The sequence below is a fragment of the Triticum urartu genome, chromosome 7 (genome assembly GCF_003073215.2).
Source record: "Triticum urartu cultivar G1812 chromosome 7, Tu2.1, whole genome shotgun sequence".
In the NCBI taxonomy this organism is placed as follows: Eukaryota; Viridiplantae; Streptophyta; class Magnoliopsida; order Poales; family Poaceae; genus Triticum; species Triticum urartu.
The window spans coordinates 99,624,228-99,645,418 of NC_053028.1; the positions used below are offsets into that span (position 1 = coordinate 99,624,228).

General features: G+C 49.1%; 1 protein-coding gene across 1 annotated transcript; it reads left to right on the forward strand.

Moving 5' to 3' along the window:
* Nucleotides 1-9,128: 9,128 nt before the first annotated feature.
* Nucleotides 9,129-10,800, forward strand: LOC125524593 (tryptamine benzoyltransferase 1-like). Its single transcript, XM_048689628.1, has 2 exons — nucleotides 9,129-9,497; nucleotides 9,712-10,800. Exons 1-2 carry the CDS (start codon nucleotides 9,129-9,131, stop codon nucleotides 10,678-10,680), a joined length of 1,338 nt encoding a protein of 445 aa, XP_048545585.1. The 3' UTR covers nucleotides 10,681-10,800.
* Nucleotides 10,801-21,191: the final 10,391 nt, after the last annotated feature.

A 21,191-nucleotide genomic window follows, 5' to 3' on the forward strand; every position in this document is an offset into this window, starting at 1 on the left:
GGATGACACATCTCATGGAAGAACGATTGATGGAACTCCAAGCTTGCTCCATAACTACTTGGCCACCCTGGGATTGCCTCCCAGTCTAGCCACCAAGAAACTCACCTCACTATTCTCAAAAAAAAAACTCACCTCACTTTCGCAGTTATTGTTGTAAAAAATGCTACCACCGGAAAACACCAACTGAACAGTACGACTGATGAAGGTTCAGGTGACACGTAAAAAAACTAATGTTTTCTGCATGTTGTATATGTGTATTTGCTTTCTGGAATCCGGACGACTCATCATGTAGATGTATATGCAGGTGCAGAATCAGGTAACAATAGGAACAACTCAGTTTGCAAACTAACATCAACCTCAGCACTAGCATTCACCAACAGAAATTAAACAATCGTTTCGTTCAGAATTTTGCAGACACGAACACATTTACATTCATTTCTTATTTCTAAGTTTCTAGGTTTGGAAGCTTGAAGCAACAACAACATGTTCTTGTTTGTGAATATGTGAAAGAAATGTAGGAGTGCAGAGTCACAAGGAAGGCAGAAGCAGCAGCTGATATTATGCTCTGGTTCGGCTGTATTACATCTTGGACTACAGAACACCTCATACCAGGATACATTCACTTGTCTGATCTGCATTCAGAATTCTATAAGAACATTTAAATTCAGAATTCTGAACAATACTCACCAACGATATACAACGTACATTCTATAAGAACAATTCCAATGGATACACTCACAGGCTGCAATCTGCAGGTACTAGATACGTTAAACTGGAACAAAAGCAAGCAGAGACGTGGTCCTTGTTGCTACAAGGGGTTGCTGGGTTGTGCTCGCTGCCCACACAAGTTTGTTGTGGCAGGCACCCGTTGTCAGGTCAAGAAGCAACTGCTGGATGCACAGGGAGCAGCAGATGGCGTGCTGGTTGCGGCCGGCGCCGGACTCGGCGGCGGGCACCGGCAAGAAGGCAGGCGAGTGCGGAGATAGGCCAAACGTGTTGGGTCTCGCCGCGGCCGTCGGAAGGATCACCGGGCCGTGGAGGAGCCATTTGAGGCGGACGACTGCGGAGGCCGGCCAAGCGCGGCCACCTTCGAAGAGACCACCGGAGTTGGAAACTATGTGCCTTGATTGATGCTCTGGAGTTACAGATTACAACATAAATACAATGAGAGTCTGCCCAACGCCCTACAATGGTGGCTGGTGGTGGGAAGCTGCGCACGAATCGGGTGACGAGGGCGGGCTGGGTGATCGAGGGAGGGTAGGTGGGATTTGGTGGGGTCCGTCACGGGGAGTGGAGCACGAATTAGGGGGCCCAGGTGGATCGGCTGGTGGGGACGGCACCGGATCCGAGGCATGCAAGGGCTGGATAGGATTTGCATGGGGATTTTCTATGGAGGATGGCTGCTCGTGCCAAGATGGGTGCGGCTGGTAAGGAAAGATTGTTTCATCGAAAATAACGTGGCGGGAGACAATGACGCGGCGGGAGGCGAGGTCATAGCATCTGTACCCTTTGTGCTTAAGGGGATAACCGAGAAAAATACAGCGGGTGGAACGTGGGGCGAGCTTGTGGGCGGATGTGGCATAGGTGTTGGGAAAACAAAGCCAACCGAAGACGCGCAGATGATCATAAGTGGGATGAATGCCATGTAAGAGAAAATATGGGGTGTGGGAGGCAATGGCACGAGAGGGACGCCGGTTTAGTAAATACATGGCCGTATGGAGGGCTTCGACCCAAAAGGGAGGCGTGAGGTTGGCTTGTAGGAGGAGAGTACGAACGATGTCGTTGGTTGTGCGAATAAGGCGCTCGGCCTTGCCGTTTTGTGGGGAAGTGTGTGGGCAGGAAAAACGGTAGGCAACGCCGGTGGAAGAAAAGAACGAGCGTAGGGATGCGTTGATGAATTCACCACCGTTGTCACATTGCATGCTTTTGATCACCACATGGAATTGTGTATAGACGAACGCAAAGAAACGGCGGATAACAGTGGATGTGTCGGATTTGTGACGTAAAGGAAATGTCCATGAGTAATGTGTGTAGTCATCTAACACAACAAGATAATATTGAAAGCCTGAAAAGCTTACAACCGGCGAAGTCCATAGATCGCACTGGATTAAATCAAAAGGCGCAAATGTTCGGCTAGTAGAAGAAGGGAAAGGGAGACGTGGTTGACGCCCTAATTGGCAAGCACTGCAGGGAGAGTGGGGCGCTTTATTACAATCAACAAGAAAATTATGTGTGATGGAAGAGAAAGGCCGATGCACGCGCCGGTGTGTTGCCAATGAAGGGGTAAAGATCGCTGGTACTAGCGGAGATCATGAGAACCTTCCGAGTGCGTAGGTCCTTCACAAGAAAACCACAAGGGAAAAATTCAACAGAGCAAGAGTTGTCAGTAGTGAACTTGCGAACGGAGATAAGGCTAGTAACTACAGTGGGAGAGACGAGAATGTCAGTGAGGCGGAAATCGTGAGGAGGGAGAGTGGTGCAACCGGTGGCCGTGACGGGGAGGTGTTTACCATTGCCGACAAGAATAGTAGAAGGAACACGCTTTAAGGAAGAACTAGACGTGGTCAAGGTACCTTGGTTTCCGGTGACGTGGGAAGAGGCGCCGCTGTCCATGTACCACTCGAGGGGTAGGGTTGGCGGGGAAGCCGGAGTTGCTGTAGGCGGCATTCAGCATGGCGAGGTGCTCCCATGAGGGTTGGGGAGGCGGGTAGTAGGGCGACGGAGGTGGCGGCTGGTACATGTTGTAGGCCTGAGCGTGGGCGCCTGGACGGGGGCCGAGAACACCGGCGGCGTTGGGAGGCACCCAACCAGAGCGCGGCGGCAGGAGCGCCATGCCATACGGGGCACAATACCCGGTGAATGGCGAGGGCAGGGGCGCCGGATGGCCACCCCCAGTGGAGTCGCCGCGTCCACGGCCGCGCTCACGGCCGCGGTCACCGCGGCCACGGTCAGATGGGGGCTGCGGCGGGTGAGGAGCCTGGGAGCGATCGGATGACGGCCTGTCGGAGGAGCTGCTGGAGCCGCGATCACCGGCGCCCCGCGAGGAGGGGCCAGAACCGCTGGTGGAGCCGCGATCACCACCGGGAAGAGCGAAGGCGGATGCGCTCTCTTCGGCAGCCCGTTGTGCCTGGGTCTCCTCTGCCAGGACCACCCGTGAGAGGGCGGTGTCGAACGGGAGGCCCTGGTCACCGAGTACGACGCAGATGGTGTCAAGCCGCTTGTCGAGGCCATGGAGGAACTAGGTGGTGAGGTCGGTCTCCGTGACGGCGTGGTCGATGTCCGCAAGGCCGTCGGTGAGGAGCTTCATGCGGCGCGCATACTCAGCCACGGGTAGGTCACCTTGCTTGAGATTTTGATACTGTCGGTTGAGGATCATGTACCGGGCATCGCGGTTGGCGAGGAAGAAAGCGCGATCTTCTGCCAGAGGGCGTAGGTGGTGGTGGCGCCGACAACGTGGTCGACCATGGGATCCGCAAGAGTGGCGTAGATCCACAGAGCAACATGAGCATCGAGCTCGTGGTAGGAGGCATCGGCGTTGGGGGGGGGAGCGGGTGCTCGATGAGGAAGAGAACTCCATAGCGAACCAGGACCATGAGGAAGAATGACTTCCACTTGTGATAGTTGTGATCAACAGGATTAAGAAGAAACTTGATGTGGTTGGTGATGTGGTCAGAGAAGATGGGGTGGCGTGGTGCGGGCGGCGGCGGCGCTGGTGGAGCCGAGGAGAAGATGGGGGCGAAACGAGATCTAGAGGAGCCGGTGGTGCCGTGGGAGAGGGAGGGGGTGGTCCCAAAAACAAAGGGCGACGAGGCGGTCATGGAGGAAGCCGATACGGAGGGGACTACAGGCGCCGTGGAGGAGAAGGAGGGTGGCGAGGTGCCAGAGATGGGGGCGGCGGAGGAGGAAGAAGAGTCGTCCGCAGCCATAGCCCTGGATATCTGATACCAAGTTGGAAACTATGTGCCTTGATATCTGATACCCTAAACTAGTAGAAAAGGGGGCTTTGGTCCAGGCCGGGTAAGCCCATTAGTCCCGGTTCAGTCCAGAACCGGGACCAATGGGTGCATTTATCCCGGTTCGTGCGGCTAAGGCATTAGTCCCGGTTCACCTGGACCCTTTAGTCCCGGTTGGTGCCACGAACCGGGACTAAAGGGTGCGATGCCCATTGGTTCCGGTTGGTGGACCTTTAGTCCCGGTTGGTGCTATCAACCGGGACTAATGGGCTTTGAGGCATTAGTACCGGTTCATGGCACGAACCGGTATTAAAGGTCCCATTTTCAAACTCCCCCCCCTCCCCGTGGACCGCCTTTTCAGTTTTAGAAAAAACAAAAGAAAATGATGGAAATGTCAATAAAAATAAAATAAAATAAGTTTTCCATGTGATATGTGGTCTAGTTGTTGGGAAAATTTACAAATATGAATTTCGACTTTATTTACAAAATCTCTCTGGAATTTGTAAAATGGCATAACTTTTGCATACGAACTCGGATTTAAAAGTTTTTTATATGAAAAATCATCTACTCGAAAAGTTACATCCGATGGAGACGGCCTACGGCCTGTTTGCAAATTTGTAGAATCCTCAAATTCCAAAAGGAAAAAAAGTTATGCTCAAATTTCAGTTTTTTTAAATTTTCAGTAAATCTTGTCAAACTACTTATTCAAGAAGTATTAGTGTTACTAAATAATTATTCAAGAATATTAGTGTTATTAAATAATTATTTCACCTTTTTTGAATTTTGGTCAAATCTGGTCAAACTATGGTCAAACTATGGTCAAACTGTGGTCAAACAATGGTCAAACCACTTATTCAAGAAATATTAGTGTTACTAAAATATTATTGTTTTTTAGAACAATAGTTTTAAACTCAAACAGTGAAATATGTGACTTCATGCTCAAGCTAAATTCCTGAGGGTTAATAGGATTGACATCTTACTATTGTCAGGAAAACAATAAGTGCAGACTTGGAAACGAGGGAGAATAGAAGCCGAAAGTTAAGCGTGCTCAGGCTGGAGTAGTGAGAGGATGGGTGACCGTTCGGGAAGTTAGATAATTTGGAATGATGAGGGGTGATTAGAGATTAAATTGAGCAGTGATGAGGGGTGATCAGAGATTAGAGGTTAAAATAATTCAGAAATTTAAAAATCAAAAAAATCAAAAAAATAAAGATGGACCGGCCACGTGGAGGGCCTTTAGTTCCGGTTCTGGATTGAACCGGGACTAAAGGGTCAGGGCATTAGTACCGACCCTTTAGTCCCGATTCCAGAGCCGGGACTAAAGGCCCTTTTTCTACCAGTGGATTGATGCTCTGGAGTTACAGATTACAGCATAAATACAATGAGAGTCTGCCCAACGCCCCTACAATAGTGGCACGAGCAGGCCAGGCGTGGCTAGACTCAGTCATACACGTACAGAGGAGGTTACACATTACATGCGATATACATACGCTAACAACCGGGCCATGGAGCCGTTTGAGGCGGAGGTCGGCCAAGCGCGGCGGCCATCGAAGGAAATTGATATTCTGGCAAATGTCTGCTTTGGCTGAGGGGTCATTGGCAAAATAGCAAGTGCGGCTGCGGGTAAACCCGGGCAAACGTCGGGCCGGGTCGGGTTCGGGCCGGGCTTGACAAAGCCTGAAGATAAAATCCCAAGCCCGAGCCCGGCCCGGCCCGAAGTACATGAACAGTGATATATTTTAATTAAATTAATCATTTTCGGGATATTATATTAATTTATTATACCTATATTTTGAATAAAATATGTTTTTATACATATTTCGGGCTTTATTTGGGCTTTTGGGCCGGGCTTCGGGTCAAAAAATGGAGCCCAAGCCCGGCCTGAATGTCGGGCTTCGGGTTCGGACCGGCGGGCCGGGTTGTCCATGACCGGGTCTAGCTACGGGTGTGTGAGATCTTGAGGAAATTGCATAAACCACCTACTTTTCGTGTGGAAGTTGCACAAAACACCTACTCAGTCAATTTTCGTGTGCAATCAAAGGGTTTAAGAATGGATGCAGATCTTTCAGACAATTTTTTTGTTCAAAATTTAACATCTAAAAAATGCAAAATAATTCAATAAATTATAAATGCACTCATTAATATTCTGGAGAAAATTTAGCTGAATTGGAGAAAAGGGTTGTCAGATATTGACCGTTATAGTTGGTTGTTGATGTGGCCTTTTTTTCACCGGTGCACTCACAAATTGGGCCCATTTATTAGGAATCATGTCAACACACATAGATGATGGATTAGACCTAGTTGCAATGAATTACCTCAATATATGGTGTTTTGTGCAACAAACCTGCAAAATAGGTGTTTTGTGCAACACTAGCATCAAAAGTAGGTGGTTTATGCAATTTCCTCGAGATCTTGATCGGCCGGCCGATGAGTCGAGGGATACAGGGATTTATGAGCCATCCCGGATGCAATTGATACCACTGAGGGCATCTCCAGCCGTTGGCCCCCCAGGAGGGGCAAAAAATCGCCCCATGGGGGCGCACCGGCGCTAAACCGCGCACTGGGGGCGTGATGCCCCCAGTCGCGCCCCCCACGGGTTTTTAAAATGTTAAAATTTGGCGCAAACACAACGCAAACACGGGCGAGTTCGTTCAAATTTAAACATATTTTACAAAAAAAAAACTACCGCGGGCTACCCCCGCCGTCTCCCTCGCCGCCCGCCCACGCGGTTCTACATGCCGAGGAGGCTGTAGAACCGCGTGTAGTCACCGCCGTCGTCGTCGTCGTCGCCCCCGCCTACGCCTCCGCCGTCCCTGCTGCATCCCTCCCCCGGTTGGCGCGGCGGGTTGGACGGTCCGGGGGCATCGTCGTCGTCGCTATCGAGGACGATGACACCGTCCCCGTCCTCGCGCCCACATTTGCGGGCGGCGATCTCCTCCAGGGCCCGGCGCTGCCGGACCATCTCCTCGCGCACGTAGTCGTCGCGTGACCACCGCATGGCGTCCTCGTCGGAGAAGCCGCGCCGGGCTATCTCCTCGTACTGCGGGGGGAGGCTGGACTCCACCTTGGACTCGACGAGGGCGCCGGAGCTGCGGGTACGCGCGCTGACAGGCGTGTCCTGGGGCTCCGGCTTGACGGGGCGGAGGTGGAGGCAGGGAGAGCCGCCGGAGCTGCGGGTACGCGCGCTGACAGGCGTGTCCTGGGGCTCCGGCTTGACGGGGCGGAGGTGGAGGCAGGGAGAGCCGCCGGAGCTGCGGGTACGCGCGCTGACAGGCGTGTCCTGGGGCTCCGGCTTGACGGGGCGGAGGTGGAGGCAGGGAGAGCCGCCGGAGCTGCGGGTACGCGCGCTGACAGGCGTGTCCTGGGGCTCCGGCTTGACGGGGTGGAGGCGGAGGCAGGGAGAGCCGCCGGACGAGGAGGAGGACGCCCCGGTCTCCATGCGCCTCGGCGTCCAGGAGCTTCCCCGGCGGCGTGAGAAGGACGGGGAGCGGGATACTCGAGGCGCGGCGTGTTGCCGCCCTCGATGTACTCGAGGACGACCTCCAACGTGCGGTCGGGCACGCCCCACCACCGGCGCCGGCCATCGGAGTTGAACCTGCCGGAGGGCACGACGCCGTTGGTGGCCTCGAGTTGCTTGGCGTGACGGCGGCGGAAGTAGGGCTCCCAGAGCGGGCTGTCGGGGACGTACCGTGGCCCCTCCCTCGTCGCCCGCGACAGGGACGCGCGGATGCGTGCGATCTCCGCATGCCGCGTCGCCCCGGTGGGTGGTGGTGGCACCGGCACGCCGCCGGTGCTGATCCTCCAAGCCCCGGGCACCCGCATGTCCGGCGGGACCGGGTAGTCGGCCTCGAAAAGGAGGTGAGCCTCGTCCTCGTGCAGATGACGGCGCCCGAATCCGTTCGCCGCTGCGCCGTCGCCTGGGAAACGCTCGACCATGCTTTCAACTGGTGACGACGAGAGGAGGAAAGGGGGAGAAATGAGTGCGTCGCCGGTGGATGATTGGGGTGAGTCTCTCCGGCGCGCTTGCAGTCGGCTTTTATAGGCGGAGGCACCGCGTGGTAGTCTTGGCCGGCGCGTTACGCGTGGCGTGATTGCGTGGCGGCCGAGGGACGCGCCGCCCAGCCTTCACTTCGCCGCCCGTGAGGCATCAATGGAGGCTGACCGGCGCGGCAGCGCGCGGCTGCTTTGGCATTGATTCGCCGCGGGAAACGAGACGATGAGGACGACGAAGGGGCGAGAAGAGGGTAGAGTCGCTGACGCGGCGGGCCCGCGGCTCTTCACGCCAAAAACGATTCGCCTGGCGCCCCCGAGCGACCCCCAGCGCGCCGGGTTCGGGTTGGGTCCGTCGGCGCCAATTTCGTCCCGAGCCGGCGAAAACTGGGCTCTTGGGGGCGCGACTGGGCCGATTTTTTGGTGCCGGCGGACGAAAAGACGCCTGGGGGGCCTTCTTGGGGGCACGGCTGAAGATGCCCTGAGACTTATCGAAAAACTGAATAAGGAAAATTTGTATCTATTGAGATACTGAGACTTAGCAAAACTGATAATTTATATGTCATTGGAAGCTTCTTTTAAATATGAATCTAACAATATGATTTTTATGGCATATAACCTATATTTTGCTAATCAAATCTAAGGAAAAAATTTAGTACAAAGTACAAAAGAGACCAATAAATTTATGGACGAAGGGAGTAGTAGTTAGTAAATAAATCATGAATAGCTAGTCAATACTTAGGGCCTGTTTGGATCAGTGCCAATGCGTGCCCAGCCAATTCCAGGGCACCCGCTTGGAATGCAACCAATTATTTGGCATGCCCTCAAAAGCCCATCCTCGCCCGGTTCACTTTCGCGCCAATCGTTGACGTGTCGCAGGCAGGCGAAAGGTTCACCAATTTTTTGGCGTGCCCATTGGCAGGGCTAACTGGGGCAAAAACCAAACATCCTCTTACATCATGCGTCCACTGTCCACATATATTTTGGTGTACGGTTTCATAGGATATGTTACTTGATCCACAGGGACATTTGATTTCTCTAGCACAATTTTTAAAAATATATCATATGTTTTTGTTAGTTTAAAAGGTGGGTGGCATTAATAGACATATTTGCCAGTTTCTCTATAAATAGACAAGCAATAGAAAGGCCCAACGGTGGCCAATTCTTCCTAAACTTTCAATCAGAATGGAGATCATTACGAGCAGCACGATGCTGAAGCCGGTCTACTCCGCGCCGCACCCGCTCCTCGGCGAGAAGGTCCAGCTGACCGTCTTCGACCGCGCCGCCTTGGACGTCTTCGTCCCTGTCGTCGTGGCCTACCCCGCGCCAACGCCTTCCAACGAGGCCATCAAGGAGGGCCTCCTCAGGGCCGTCGCGCCGTACCCACACCTGGCGGGACGCCTCGCCGGCGACCACCGCGGCAGGCGCTTCCTCCACGTCAACAACGAGGGTGTGCTTGTTGTAGAGGCCACGGTCTCGTCCAACCTGGCGGACTTACTCGCCTACGGCGGCATGGCCACCGACGTCCACGGCCAGTACCATACACTACCAGAGGTAAAATTTGAGACATATTTAAGTGGCAGGTGCTATGCCCATTTCAGCATTAACATAGGGAAAAACACAGGACAGAGTTTTAATGTTTACACGAAAAAAAACAACTTAAGGAAAAACAGCATATGGATGCATGATGCATGTGCCACGTTCTCCATACCTGCATGCATGCATGAAGGTTTTGGTAACTCTGCCAGTGGGACGTTTGTGACTACAGGAGAACGCTGGGGAGGCGCTGCTGCAGATCAAGCTGAACCGGTGCAAGTGCGGCGGCCTCGTGGTTGGTGTATCATACCACCACCAAACCGCCGACGGTGTGGCCATGAACAACTTCTTCATCACGTGGGAGACCGCTGTACGCCAAGGCAAGGACTTCGTCGCGCCGACCCCTTTCCTTGACCGCGCCACCACCGCCATGTCTCGACGCATGCCGGCGCCGGTGTTCGACCACCGGTCCATTGAGTTCAAGAGTGGAGAAAGCAGGGGCTGCACCAGGGAACGCGGCGACATCGTCTCCATGGCGAAGATCAAGGACGTCAGGGTGCATTTGACGGCCGAGTTCCTCGCCGAGCTCAGAGCGCGCGTCGGCGGCCGTTGCAGCATGTTCCAGTGCCTGCTCGCGCACGTGTGGAAGAAGATCACGGCGGCGCGGGGCCTGAAACCGGAGGAGTTCACACAGGTGAAGGTGGCCGTGAACTGCCGGGGCAGGGCCAAGCCTCCCGCGCCCATGGACTTCTTCGGGAACATGGTGCTCTGGGCGTTCCCGAGGCTTCAGGTCCGCGACGTCCTGAACTGGAGCTACGGCGCCGTTGTCGGCGCAATCCGCGATGCCGTGGCACGTATCGACGGCGAGTACATCCAGTCGTTCGTGGACTTCGGCACACTGGCGGACGCGAACGGTGAGGAGCTCGTGGCGACAGCGGCTGCTGGCACTACGCTATGCCCGGACGCAGAAGTGGACACCTGGCTGGGGTTCAGGTACCATCAGCTAGATTTTGGCACCGGGCCGCCATGCGCGTTCCAGCCGCCGGACTTGCCGATTGAGGGGCTTATGGTCTTCGTGCCGTCGTGCACGGCGGGGGGCGGCGTCGACCTCTTCATGGCTGTCGCGGAGGATCATGTCGAGTCATTTGAGAAGATTTGCTACTCCTTGGACGACGATCTTCTCACATCATCAAGGATGTAACGTAATAAGTAAATAAATTACACGTACGATCGTTGGCGTTGAAATAATCGATCCACAACTTCTAGTTATTGTTTGAATGGGAAATGTGGTTCCCGTCGAGTCTTGGCTATGTCATATCTACGTGACAGTCTAGTACTAAGGAGTAGTTTCTGTCCTTATACAAGTCGGTCCTGTAATCTGCTGCTATAAATAAGGGAGCGCCTATCCTTGAGTTGCCTGAAAAATGTGTGTCAGTCCATCTCCTGTGAGCCCTTGGATGTGACATGAACGCCTGATTTTCTACTTCCTCCATGTTCCTTAAACTTAGGCGTGAAAACAGACAAAACTGGTTGCTACCACATTTATTTTCATTTTTTTTGCAGAAGCATAAACGAATACAGAAACTCTAAAAATAAATACAGAAACAAATACTAATACTACTGAAAACAGACATGAAGCAAATACAGACCGACCACAAAACCAGAACTAGGTGTTGAACGGAACTTAAAACCCCATTGATTTTCTCCTGACGCCTGGGCCTCCCTTGCCATAATCCCGATTGAAACTTAATGGTTCAGTCATTTGGTTTTTTGGAACAACGAACCAAATAGTGGTACTCTTTTAGGAAATTAAAGAAAGTTGTAGATTTATGTAACTCTAGCCTATAATGTGGTAGTTTTTTGTTATATATTTACTCGGGGCGCATCAGTAGGCGGCGGCACAACGGAGGACTATGAAATGGATTTTTCTCTCAAAAAGGAGGATAATCTGATCTCTGCATCGGGTGATGCCCATGCATATATATTATTTATTATTAAAAATTCACGGGCGAATAACATTGACACTGAAAAAAATAAAACCTGAGCATCCATGCCTCGCAACATCAACTCTATTAGACATGCACTAACCCTATTGAAAAAGGCAAAAAAAAAATATACAACTCCTAAGCTAAGCTTTCAAGGTGAAACCATTGCATGTGCGTTGATGATGACAAGTTCAACCCAAGGCCGGTCTTAGATTCTCATCCCCAAGCAAAGCTTTGATCCATCTTTAGGAAGGGCGTGACACAGACGCGCGTTAACATAGCCTGATCGGAGATCTAGCGCTTTCACTCAAGTGTGCATACTCGTCGTTGAAATTGTCTCTACCATCATCACTTGTTCAACTACCAACACCTCGCTAGCCAGATACCGCAGGGGGCAGAAAATTAGAAGACAAAGATATCCCATATCGCCTCGCCTCCAGTCATTGTTGCACCACCTTCTATCCGGCAGCAACATGCAAACCATGACACCTGCCAGAGCCACCATGTAGCACCCGACGACAAGCAGGCATGACTTGATGTCAACGCATGTGACGTCGTGTGTAGCACCCGCCCGTGACAGACATGAATTGATGCATGTGCCACCAGCTGAGTCGCATCGGGCCCAATCTATTGATAGAGGAGGCGTCCAGTACTGTCGCCAGCCTCATAAAGGCCGTCACCACCTCAAGACCCAGCCACTGCGTCATCGACATGACCACATAGGTCATCACAGTTGAAGAAGCCTGGCCGACGCCCCCATCACCCAACTCTTGCGGTGTCATGAGACGATGCCGCAATGAGCAATAATGCGGCCAGAACACTAGGTAGGGTGCGAACTATAATAAGTTTAATTAAGAGGTAAATACACCCGGAGTCATAAAACTTGCACGCGATGGTCAGTTTGGTGCATAAACTTACAAAATACGTTTCTCCGGTCATATAACTTGTCTTCATGTTTATATGTGGTGCTTTCTACAGTATCCATCCGGGCCGTGCACGCATGGCCACTGTCAGCGCACACTTTTTTGGAAAGCCCCCTTGCATTTATTATCGGTGAAAATCCTCAAATAATAAAATGAAAAATGCAGGTGTGGTGCCTAGGATTTGAACCCACTACCTGCTGGGTTTCGCCACATATAGATTTAATGAGCACAATTTTCTTTGTATAAGATGGAGCATACGAATTAAGTAGAAGTCAAAACCGGAAAAATGTGTGAAAAAAGGGGAAGCACCAGTTCAAACCAATGATCACATAAGCTCGCCATGTGTGCGACCGCGAACCATCAGGCCACAATTATATAGACTTAAAGAGATAAACACAATTTATCTTATGTATTCTTCTTTCTTCTTTTTGTATGTAAGAAAATAACTTATACTCTAAGTAAACTTTTCATACAAATCAACTAGATTTTTTGTTTGAAGTCAAATAATTTTAAATTTCAAAAAATAGATAAAAGGAAATATAGTGCAGAAAGAATGTACATACATTTTTCAGACAAATCAACTAAATTTTGCTCAAATTTGAATAATCTACATAAAAGGAAAAATAGTTCATAATAAATGTACATAAATATCTTTCGAACAAATCAATGGATTTTTTTAATTCAAATATTTCTAAAATTGAAATGTCGACAAATAAAATATATGTCTGAATAAATCTACATACAATTTTGAAACAAATCAATGAAATTTTTGTTTTAATTCAAATAATTTCAAATTTCAAAATCTAGATAAAAGGAAATATAGTGCACAATGAATGAATGTATTTTTGTTGACAAATAAACAAAAAGTTTCTTTTAATTCAAATAATTTCCAATTTGAAAATCTAGATAAAAGAAAATATAGGAAGAATGAATGTACATAAATTTTTCAAACAAATCTACTATTTTTTGTTGAATTCAAATAATTTTAATCTAAATAGTCTAGATAAAAGAAAACCTACTGCACAATGAATGTACGTAATTTTCTTTCGGAAAAATCAGCGAATTTTTTTTGAATGCAAATAATTTTAAATTTTAAAATCAATAAAATAAAATATAGTTCAGAGTGTGTACTTTTATTCGAAAGAATATATACGTTAATAGTCTGTATTTATCAGAAGCAGATCAGGTGGGGTGGTTACGAGGCGTGCACTAATGTGACATAGCGCCTGTTCGATCCCACACCAACCCGTTTTTGGCAGCCCAATTTATTTAAACTATACACTGACTTGTATGAACTTAAAAACATCCAAGGGTGTTTCTGCAAAAAAATAATGTGCACTGCATTTCAGCCGCTCTCAGCCACCGATAATGGGCCCTGTCCACGCTGACATGTCACGCATGCAGCGAATACACCCGCGTGTAAAAAATGTGATCTTATTTACACGTCCACGCAAGTTTCATGACCAGAAATACGTATTTTGCAAGTTTGTGCATCAAACTAACCGCCGCACGCAAGTCTAAGACTCCAGGTGTCTTAAGGGGCGTAAGTTGATGGCGGCAAAAAAAAGTGCACGCGGGAGGGAAAAGCCAAGAGGGGCTGATCACCGGGTGATGATGGCTATCTCGCAACTGTTTCCGATCACCTACGCGGTAGGTCATTGATTCATTGTCGCCGTCTATATGCCTAACCGAATGCTGATCAATTGACCTCCTTAATTAACTCGTACAATTGCGTACTGGCGGTTCCACGAAAAAAAGAAAAAATGAAAAAGAGAAGAGCGACACCGACACTGCAGGTCACGACACTATCAGGTTAGGTTAACACTGTGCAGCTAACACTGTGCAAAAAAGGTGTGATTTGACACTTTAATTATGTATTTCCTGGTTCCAGGGCTGTCTAGTCTATCTTAGAGCATCTCCAACCGAGCGCCTCAAACCCGCATTATATGTCCGGGCGGGTCGCCCGATCATTGACCGGTCATGATTTTTCAATTTAGATGGGCTCCTTAAACGGGCCTCAGACGCCCGGGCTGACCGGCATCCCTCATATCCAGCCTAAATATAGGGCGGATATGGAGGTGTCAGGGCACGCTCGCCATGTCGGAGCCGACGGCCCGACCGCACCAAAAATTGCACCAAATCCACCAAACCCTTTCCCCTCCTCCCGCTGTCCTCCAACCTTTCCCGCGCCTGGACCCTTGCCGTCCTCCACACTTGCTCTCAATCCTCACTACCTGTCCCGATCCACCGTTGGAGATGTCGTCCAGCTCGACCCACACCGTCACGACGAAGACGCAGTCCGCCTCGTTTGTCGGCGGGGTCCCTTCGTCGGCTGCGACTTGCAAGGCAGAGAACGTCGCTCGGAAGTTGCGGAGGCGCCGACAGCGAGAGAGGGAGGCAGCGGTGTCACGAGGAGGTTCGAACATGGCGGAGCAGCTGTTTCCTCCGCCGCGCCTGGATCCCCGCACCCCTCCATCCCAGCTCCGACGTGGATTACACCGTCCGACCCCGTTGGGACAGAGGAGGATTCGACGGCTGGCTGAGCCATTCCGGAGAGCTTTCCGCCCACACAAATGCCGGCGGTCGACGTATGTGACTCACCGCAGCTCGTTCGGCGAGGATGAGCACGGGCATCGGCAGTGCCCGGGCTTCCCTCGACATGGTCGACGGAATGACCGAACAAGAGTAGGTGTGTTTTCTTTCACCCTGTCCGATTAGATTTTTGCATAGACCACTAGTTTATTTCACACATGATCAATGCTTGCAAACCATAATCATGTAGGAGGTGTTCTTGCCAAACATGATCAATGACAATGAAGATCCGACCGAAATGGAGTATGAATTAGAGGCCACCACCACATTTGAAGTTGGGACAACATCCGATCCCAATCCGAGCAAGTAGAAGAAGAAGACCAAGACGCCGAAAGAAAGAGGTCCGGTATTCTCAAGAGTTGAGGACATCTTGTTGGTCAAAGCTTGGTTGGCGACAACGATGGATCCAATATGCGGCACCGAGGCAAAAGGGGAACACATATTGGGTGAAGATTTGGAAGGAGTATCATGAACAAAAGGAGTATGCGGAGCTGCATCCTATCATGACCACCCGCAATGTGGCATCTCTCCAACACCGTTGGTGGATCATTCAACGGGAAGTAAGCAAGTACGTCGGCTACTACTCACTAGTGACCAAACGCCCACAAAGTGGGATGGAAGTAGCAACTCACGTAAGCTCAATTGCTTCATCTTGTCGTCATTTGCATATGCTTTTTGTGTTTGCATTCTCGTGCTCATACATATGTTGTTTGCTAGACAACGATGGCAACCACTTTGTATCACGAGGTGGAGAAGATGTCGTTTGCTTTTAGCCATTGTTGGATCATATTGGATGGCAAGCCGAAGTGGAACCTATTTCTGGCCGAGCTCAAGTCCGACAAGATGATGAATGATGGCTCAAGCTCCAACCAATCAATTGGGTTGGATGATGAAGAGGACGATGTTGTTGTGATGAACGGAAAAGCCACCGTGCCTCCCGTGAGAAATAAGTGAGAAAAGGCACGTGCCCCCCGTGACGCCGCGGCTACAAAAATGTTGTCCACATGGACGAGCATTTTTTTGGCGAGGGAGAAGAAGGAGGAAGAGAGGTACAAGCTCATGTTGGATGCGCAAAAGGAAAAGATGGAGTGGGACCGATAAAGAGCGGAGAAGAAGATCAAAATTGAGAGAGAGAAGCAACAAGCGGCGATCAGATGGGAACTCGAGAAGGCTGAGACATTTGGCGACATAGAGCTTGAGAAGGAGAGGTGGCAACTCGCACGGGACGTGGACGAAGCGAGGATCATGTTGACGGACGAAACCCTCTTGAATGAGCATGCAAAGAAGTGGCTTGCAGACAAGAAGGAGATCAATGACCGTAGGGAGTATGAGGCGGTGAGCCCGGCTGCGGCACAGATGCAGGCGGAGGAAGCAGCTCGGATGCAGGTGGAGCAGGCAACCCAGATGCAGGGGGTAGGACGAGCAGGACATTCTGTAAGTGCATCTAGTGCCACCCCTAGTTGGTTTTGGAGTATTGACGACAAACCTAGTTGAAGGACTAATGTGTTTGTGAAAATTGCAGGATAACACAGGCAGAAGTCTCTCATGATTCGGTTTTACTACCAGAGATGACCCCTAAAAATGTATGAAGACATTGAAGTCAAAGGTGGTATATGAAGATATTCACATTGAAGACTATGACAAGAGAAGACACGATATGAAGCCTATGGAGCTCGAAGACTTAGATCTTTCGTAGTTCTTTTTCTTTTGTGTTGAGTCATAGGAACCACCATACTGTTAAGTGGGGTCTAAGAGAACCAGTCAGAATGACTGAAGTGATGCCTAAACCAAAAACCTATGTCTTCGAGTGAAGACTATGAGAGCGAATCTTGTCCAGAGTCGGACAAGTCAGCTTTGCTTGTAGCCCAAGTAAAGTTGCCGTGTGAGTTTGAAATCTGACCGTTGGGACACGTGTCAGTTCCTTAGTGACCCAGGGTCATTTCGGACAAATCAGGTCGGGTTGCCAAGTGGCTATTGTTGGGTTTCGTAGTAATTTCAAAAAAATTCCTACGCACACGCAAGATCATGTGATGCATAGCAACGAGAGGGTAGAGTGTTGTCTACGTACCCACGCAGACCGACTGCGGAAGCGTTGACACAACATAGAGGAAGTAGTCGTACGTCTTCACGATCCAACCGATCAAGCACCGAAACTACGGCACCTCCGAGTTCGAGCATACGTTCAGCTCGATGACGATCCCCGGACTCCGATCCAGCAAAGTGTCGGGGAAGAGTTCCGTCAGCACGACGGCGTGGTGACGATCTTGATGTACTACAGCAGCAGGGCTTCGCCTAAACTCCGCTACAGTATTATCGAGGACTATGGTGGTTGGGGGCACCGCACACGGCTAAGGAATAGATCACGTGGATCAACTTGTGTGTTTCTGGGGCGCCCCTGCCTCCGTATATAAAGGACTAGAGGGGGGAGGCTAGCCGGCCAAGGGTGGCGTGTCAGGAGAGTCCTACTCCCTCTGGGAGTAGGATCCCCCCCCCCAATCCTAGTTGGTATAGGACTCCTTGAGGGGGGAAAGAGAGAGAGGGGGCCCGGCCACCTCTCCTAGTCCTAATAGGACTAGGGGAGGGGGGAGGCGTGCGGCCACCTTGGGCTGCTCCTTTCTCCTTTCCACTAAAGCCCACTAAGGCCCATATAGCTCCCGGGGGGTTCCGGTAACCTCCCGGTACTCCGGTAAAATCCCGATTTCACCCGAAACACTTCCGATATCCAAACATAGGCTTCCAATATATCAATCTTTATGTCTCGATCATTTAGAGACTCCTCGTCATGTCCGTGATCACATCCGGGACTCCGAACAACCTTCGGTATATCAAAATGCATAAACTCATAATATAACTATCATCGTAACCTTAAGCGTGCGGACCCTACGGGTTCGAGAACAATGTAGACATGACCGAGACACGTCTCCGGTCAATAACCAATAGCGGGACCTGGATGCCCATATTGGCTCCTACATATTCTACGAAGATCTTTATCGGTCAGACCGCATAACAACATACGTTGTTCCCTTTGTCATCGGTATGTTACTTGCCCGAGATTCGATCGTCAGTATTCCAATACCTAGTTCAATCTCGTTACCGGCAAGTCTCTTTACTCGTTCTGTGATACATCATCCCGCAACTAACTCATTTAGTTGTAATGCTTGCAAGGCTTAAGTGATGTGCATTACCGAGAGGGCCCAGAGATACCTCTCCGACAATTGGAGTGACAAAACCTAATCTCGAAATACGCCAACCCAACATGTACCTTTGGAGACACCTGTAGTACTCCTTTATAATCACCCAGTTACATTGTGACGTTTGGTAGTACCCAAAGTGTTCCTCTGATAAACGGGAGTTGCATAATCTCATAGTTATAGGAACATGTATAAGTCATGAAGAAAGCAATAGCAACATACTAAATGATTGGGTGCTAAGCTAATGGAATGGGTCATGTCAATCAGATCATTCTCTTAATGATGTGATCCCGTTAATCAAATAACAACTCATTGTTCATGGTTAGGAAACATAACCATCTTCGATTAACGAGCTAGTCAAGTAGAGGCATACTAGTGACACTTTGTTTGTCTATGTATTCACACATGTATTATGTTTCCGGTTAATACAATTCTAGCATGAACAATAAACATTTATCATGATTATAAGGAAATAAATAATAACTTTATTATTGCCTCTAGGGCATATTTCCTTCAGTCTCCCACTTGCTCTAGAGTCAATAATCTAGATTACACCGTAATGATTCTAACACCCATGGAGCCTTGGTGCTGATCATGTTTTGCTCGTGGAAGAGGCTTAGTCAACGGGCCTGCAACATTCAGATCCGTATGTATCTTACAAATCTCTATGTCTCCCACCTGGACTAGATCCCGGATGGAATTGAAGCGTCTCTTGATGTGCTTGGTCTCTTGTGAAATCTGGATTCCTTTGCCAAGGCAATTGCACCAGTATTGTCACAAAAGATTTTCATTGGACCCGATGCACTAGGTATGACACCTAGATCGGATATGAACTCCTTCATCCAGACTCCTTCGTTCGCTGCTTCCGAAGCAACTATGTACTCCGCTTCACATGTAGATCCCGCTACGACGCTTTGTTTAGAACTACACCAACTGACAGCTCCACCGTTTAATGTAAACACGTATCCGGTTTGCGATTTAGAATCGTCTGGATCAGTGTCAAAGCTTGCATCAACGTAACCTTTCACGGTGAGCTCTTTGTCACCTCCATATACGAGAAGCATATCCTTAGTCCTTTTCAGGTATTTCAGGATGTTCTTGACCGCTGTCCAGTGATCCACTCCTAGATTACTTTGGTACCTCCCTGCTAGACTTATAGCAAGGCACACATCAGGTCTGGTACACAGCATTGCATACATGATAGATCCTATCGCTGATGCATAGGGAACATCTTTCATATTCTCTCTATCTTCTGCAGTGGTCGGGCATTGAGTCTTACTCAATTTCACACCTTGTAACACAGGCAAGAATCCTTTCTTTGCTTGATCCATTTTGAACTTCTTCAAAATTTTGTCAAGGTATGTTGTTTGTGAAAGTCCAATTAAGCGTTTTGATCTATCTCTATAGATCTTTATGCCTAATATGTAAGCAGCTTCACCGAGGTCTTTCATTGAAAAACTCTTATTCAAGTATCCCTTTATGCTATCCAGAAATTATATATCATTTCCAATCAGTAATATGTCATCCACATATAATATCAGAAATGCTACAGAGCTCCCACTCACTTTCTTGTAAATATAGGCTTCACCGAAAGTCTGTATAAAACCAAATGCTTTGATCACACTATCAAAGCGTTTATTCCAACTCCGAGAGGCTTGCACCAGTCCATAAATGGATCGCCGGAGCTTGCACACTTTGTTAGCTCCCTTTGGATCGACAAAACCTTCTGGTTGCATCATATACAACTCTTCTTCCAGAAATCCATTCAGGAATGCAGTTTTGACATCCATCTGCCAAATTTCATAATCATAAAATGCGGCAATCGCTAACATGATTCGGACAGACTTAAGCATCGCTACGGGTGAGAAGGTCTCATCGTAGTCAATCCCTTGAACTTGCCGAAAACCTTTTGCGACAAGTCGAGCTTTGTAGACAGTAACATTACCGTCAGCGTCAGTCTTCTTCTTGAAGATCCATTTATTCTCAATTTCTTGCCGATCATCGGGCAAGTCAACCAAAGTCCATACTTTGTTCTCATACATGGATCCCATCTCAGATTTCATGGCTTCAAGCCACTTTGCGGAATCTGGGCTCACCATCGCTTCTTCATAGTTCGTAGGTTCATCATGATCTAGTAGCATGATTTCCAGAACAGGATTACCGTACCACTCTGGCGCGGATCTTACTCTGGTTGATGTACGAGGTTCAGTAGTATCTTGATCTGAAGTTTCATGATCATCATCATTAGCTTCCTCACTTATTGGTGTAGGTGTTGCAGAAATAGTTTTCTGTGATGTACTTCTTTCCAATAAAGGAGCAGGTACAGTTACCTCGTCAAGTTCAACTTTCCTCCCACTCACTTCTTTCGAGAGAAACTCCTTCTCCAGAAAGTTTCCAAATTTAGCAACAAAAGTCTTGCCTTCGGATCTGTGATAGAAGGTGTATCCAATAGTTTCCTTTGGATATCCTATGAAGACACATTTCTCCGATTTGGGTTCGAGCTTATCAGGTTGAAGCTTTTGCACATAAGCATCGCAGCCCCAAACTTTCAGAAACGACAACTTTGGTTTCTTGCCAAACCATAGTTCATAAGGCGTCGTCTCAACGGATTTTGATGGTGCCCTATTTAACGTGAATGCGGCCGTCTCTAGAGCGTATCCCCAAAACGATAGCGGTAAATCAGTAAGAGACATCATAGATCGCACCATATCTAGTAAAGTACGATTACGACGTTCGGACACACCATTACGCTGTGGTGTTCCGGGTGGCGTGAGTTGCGAAACTATTCCACAAATTTTCAAATGTACACCAAACTCGTAACTCAAATATTCTCCTCCACGATCAGATCGCAGAAACTTTATTTTCTTGTTACGATGATTTTCAACTTCACTCTAAAATTCTTTGAACTTTTCAAATTTTTCAGACTTGTGTTTCATTAAGTAGATATACCCATATCTGCTTAAGTCATCTGTGAAGGTGAGAAAATAACGATATCCGCCACGAGCCTCAATATTCATCGGA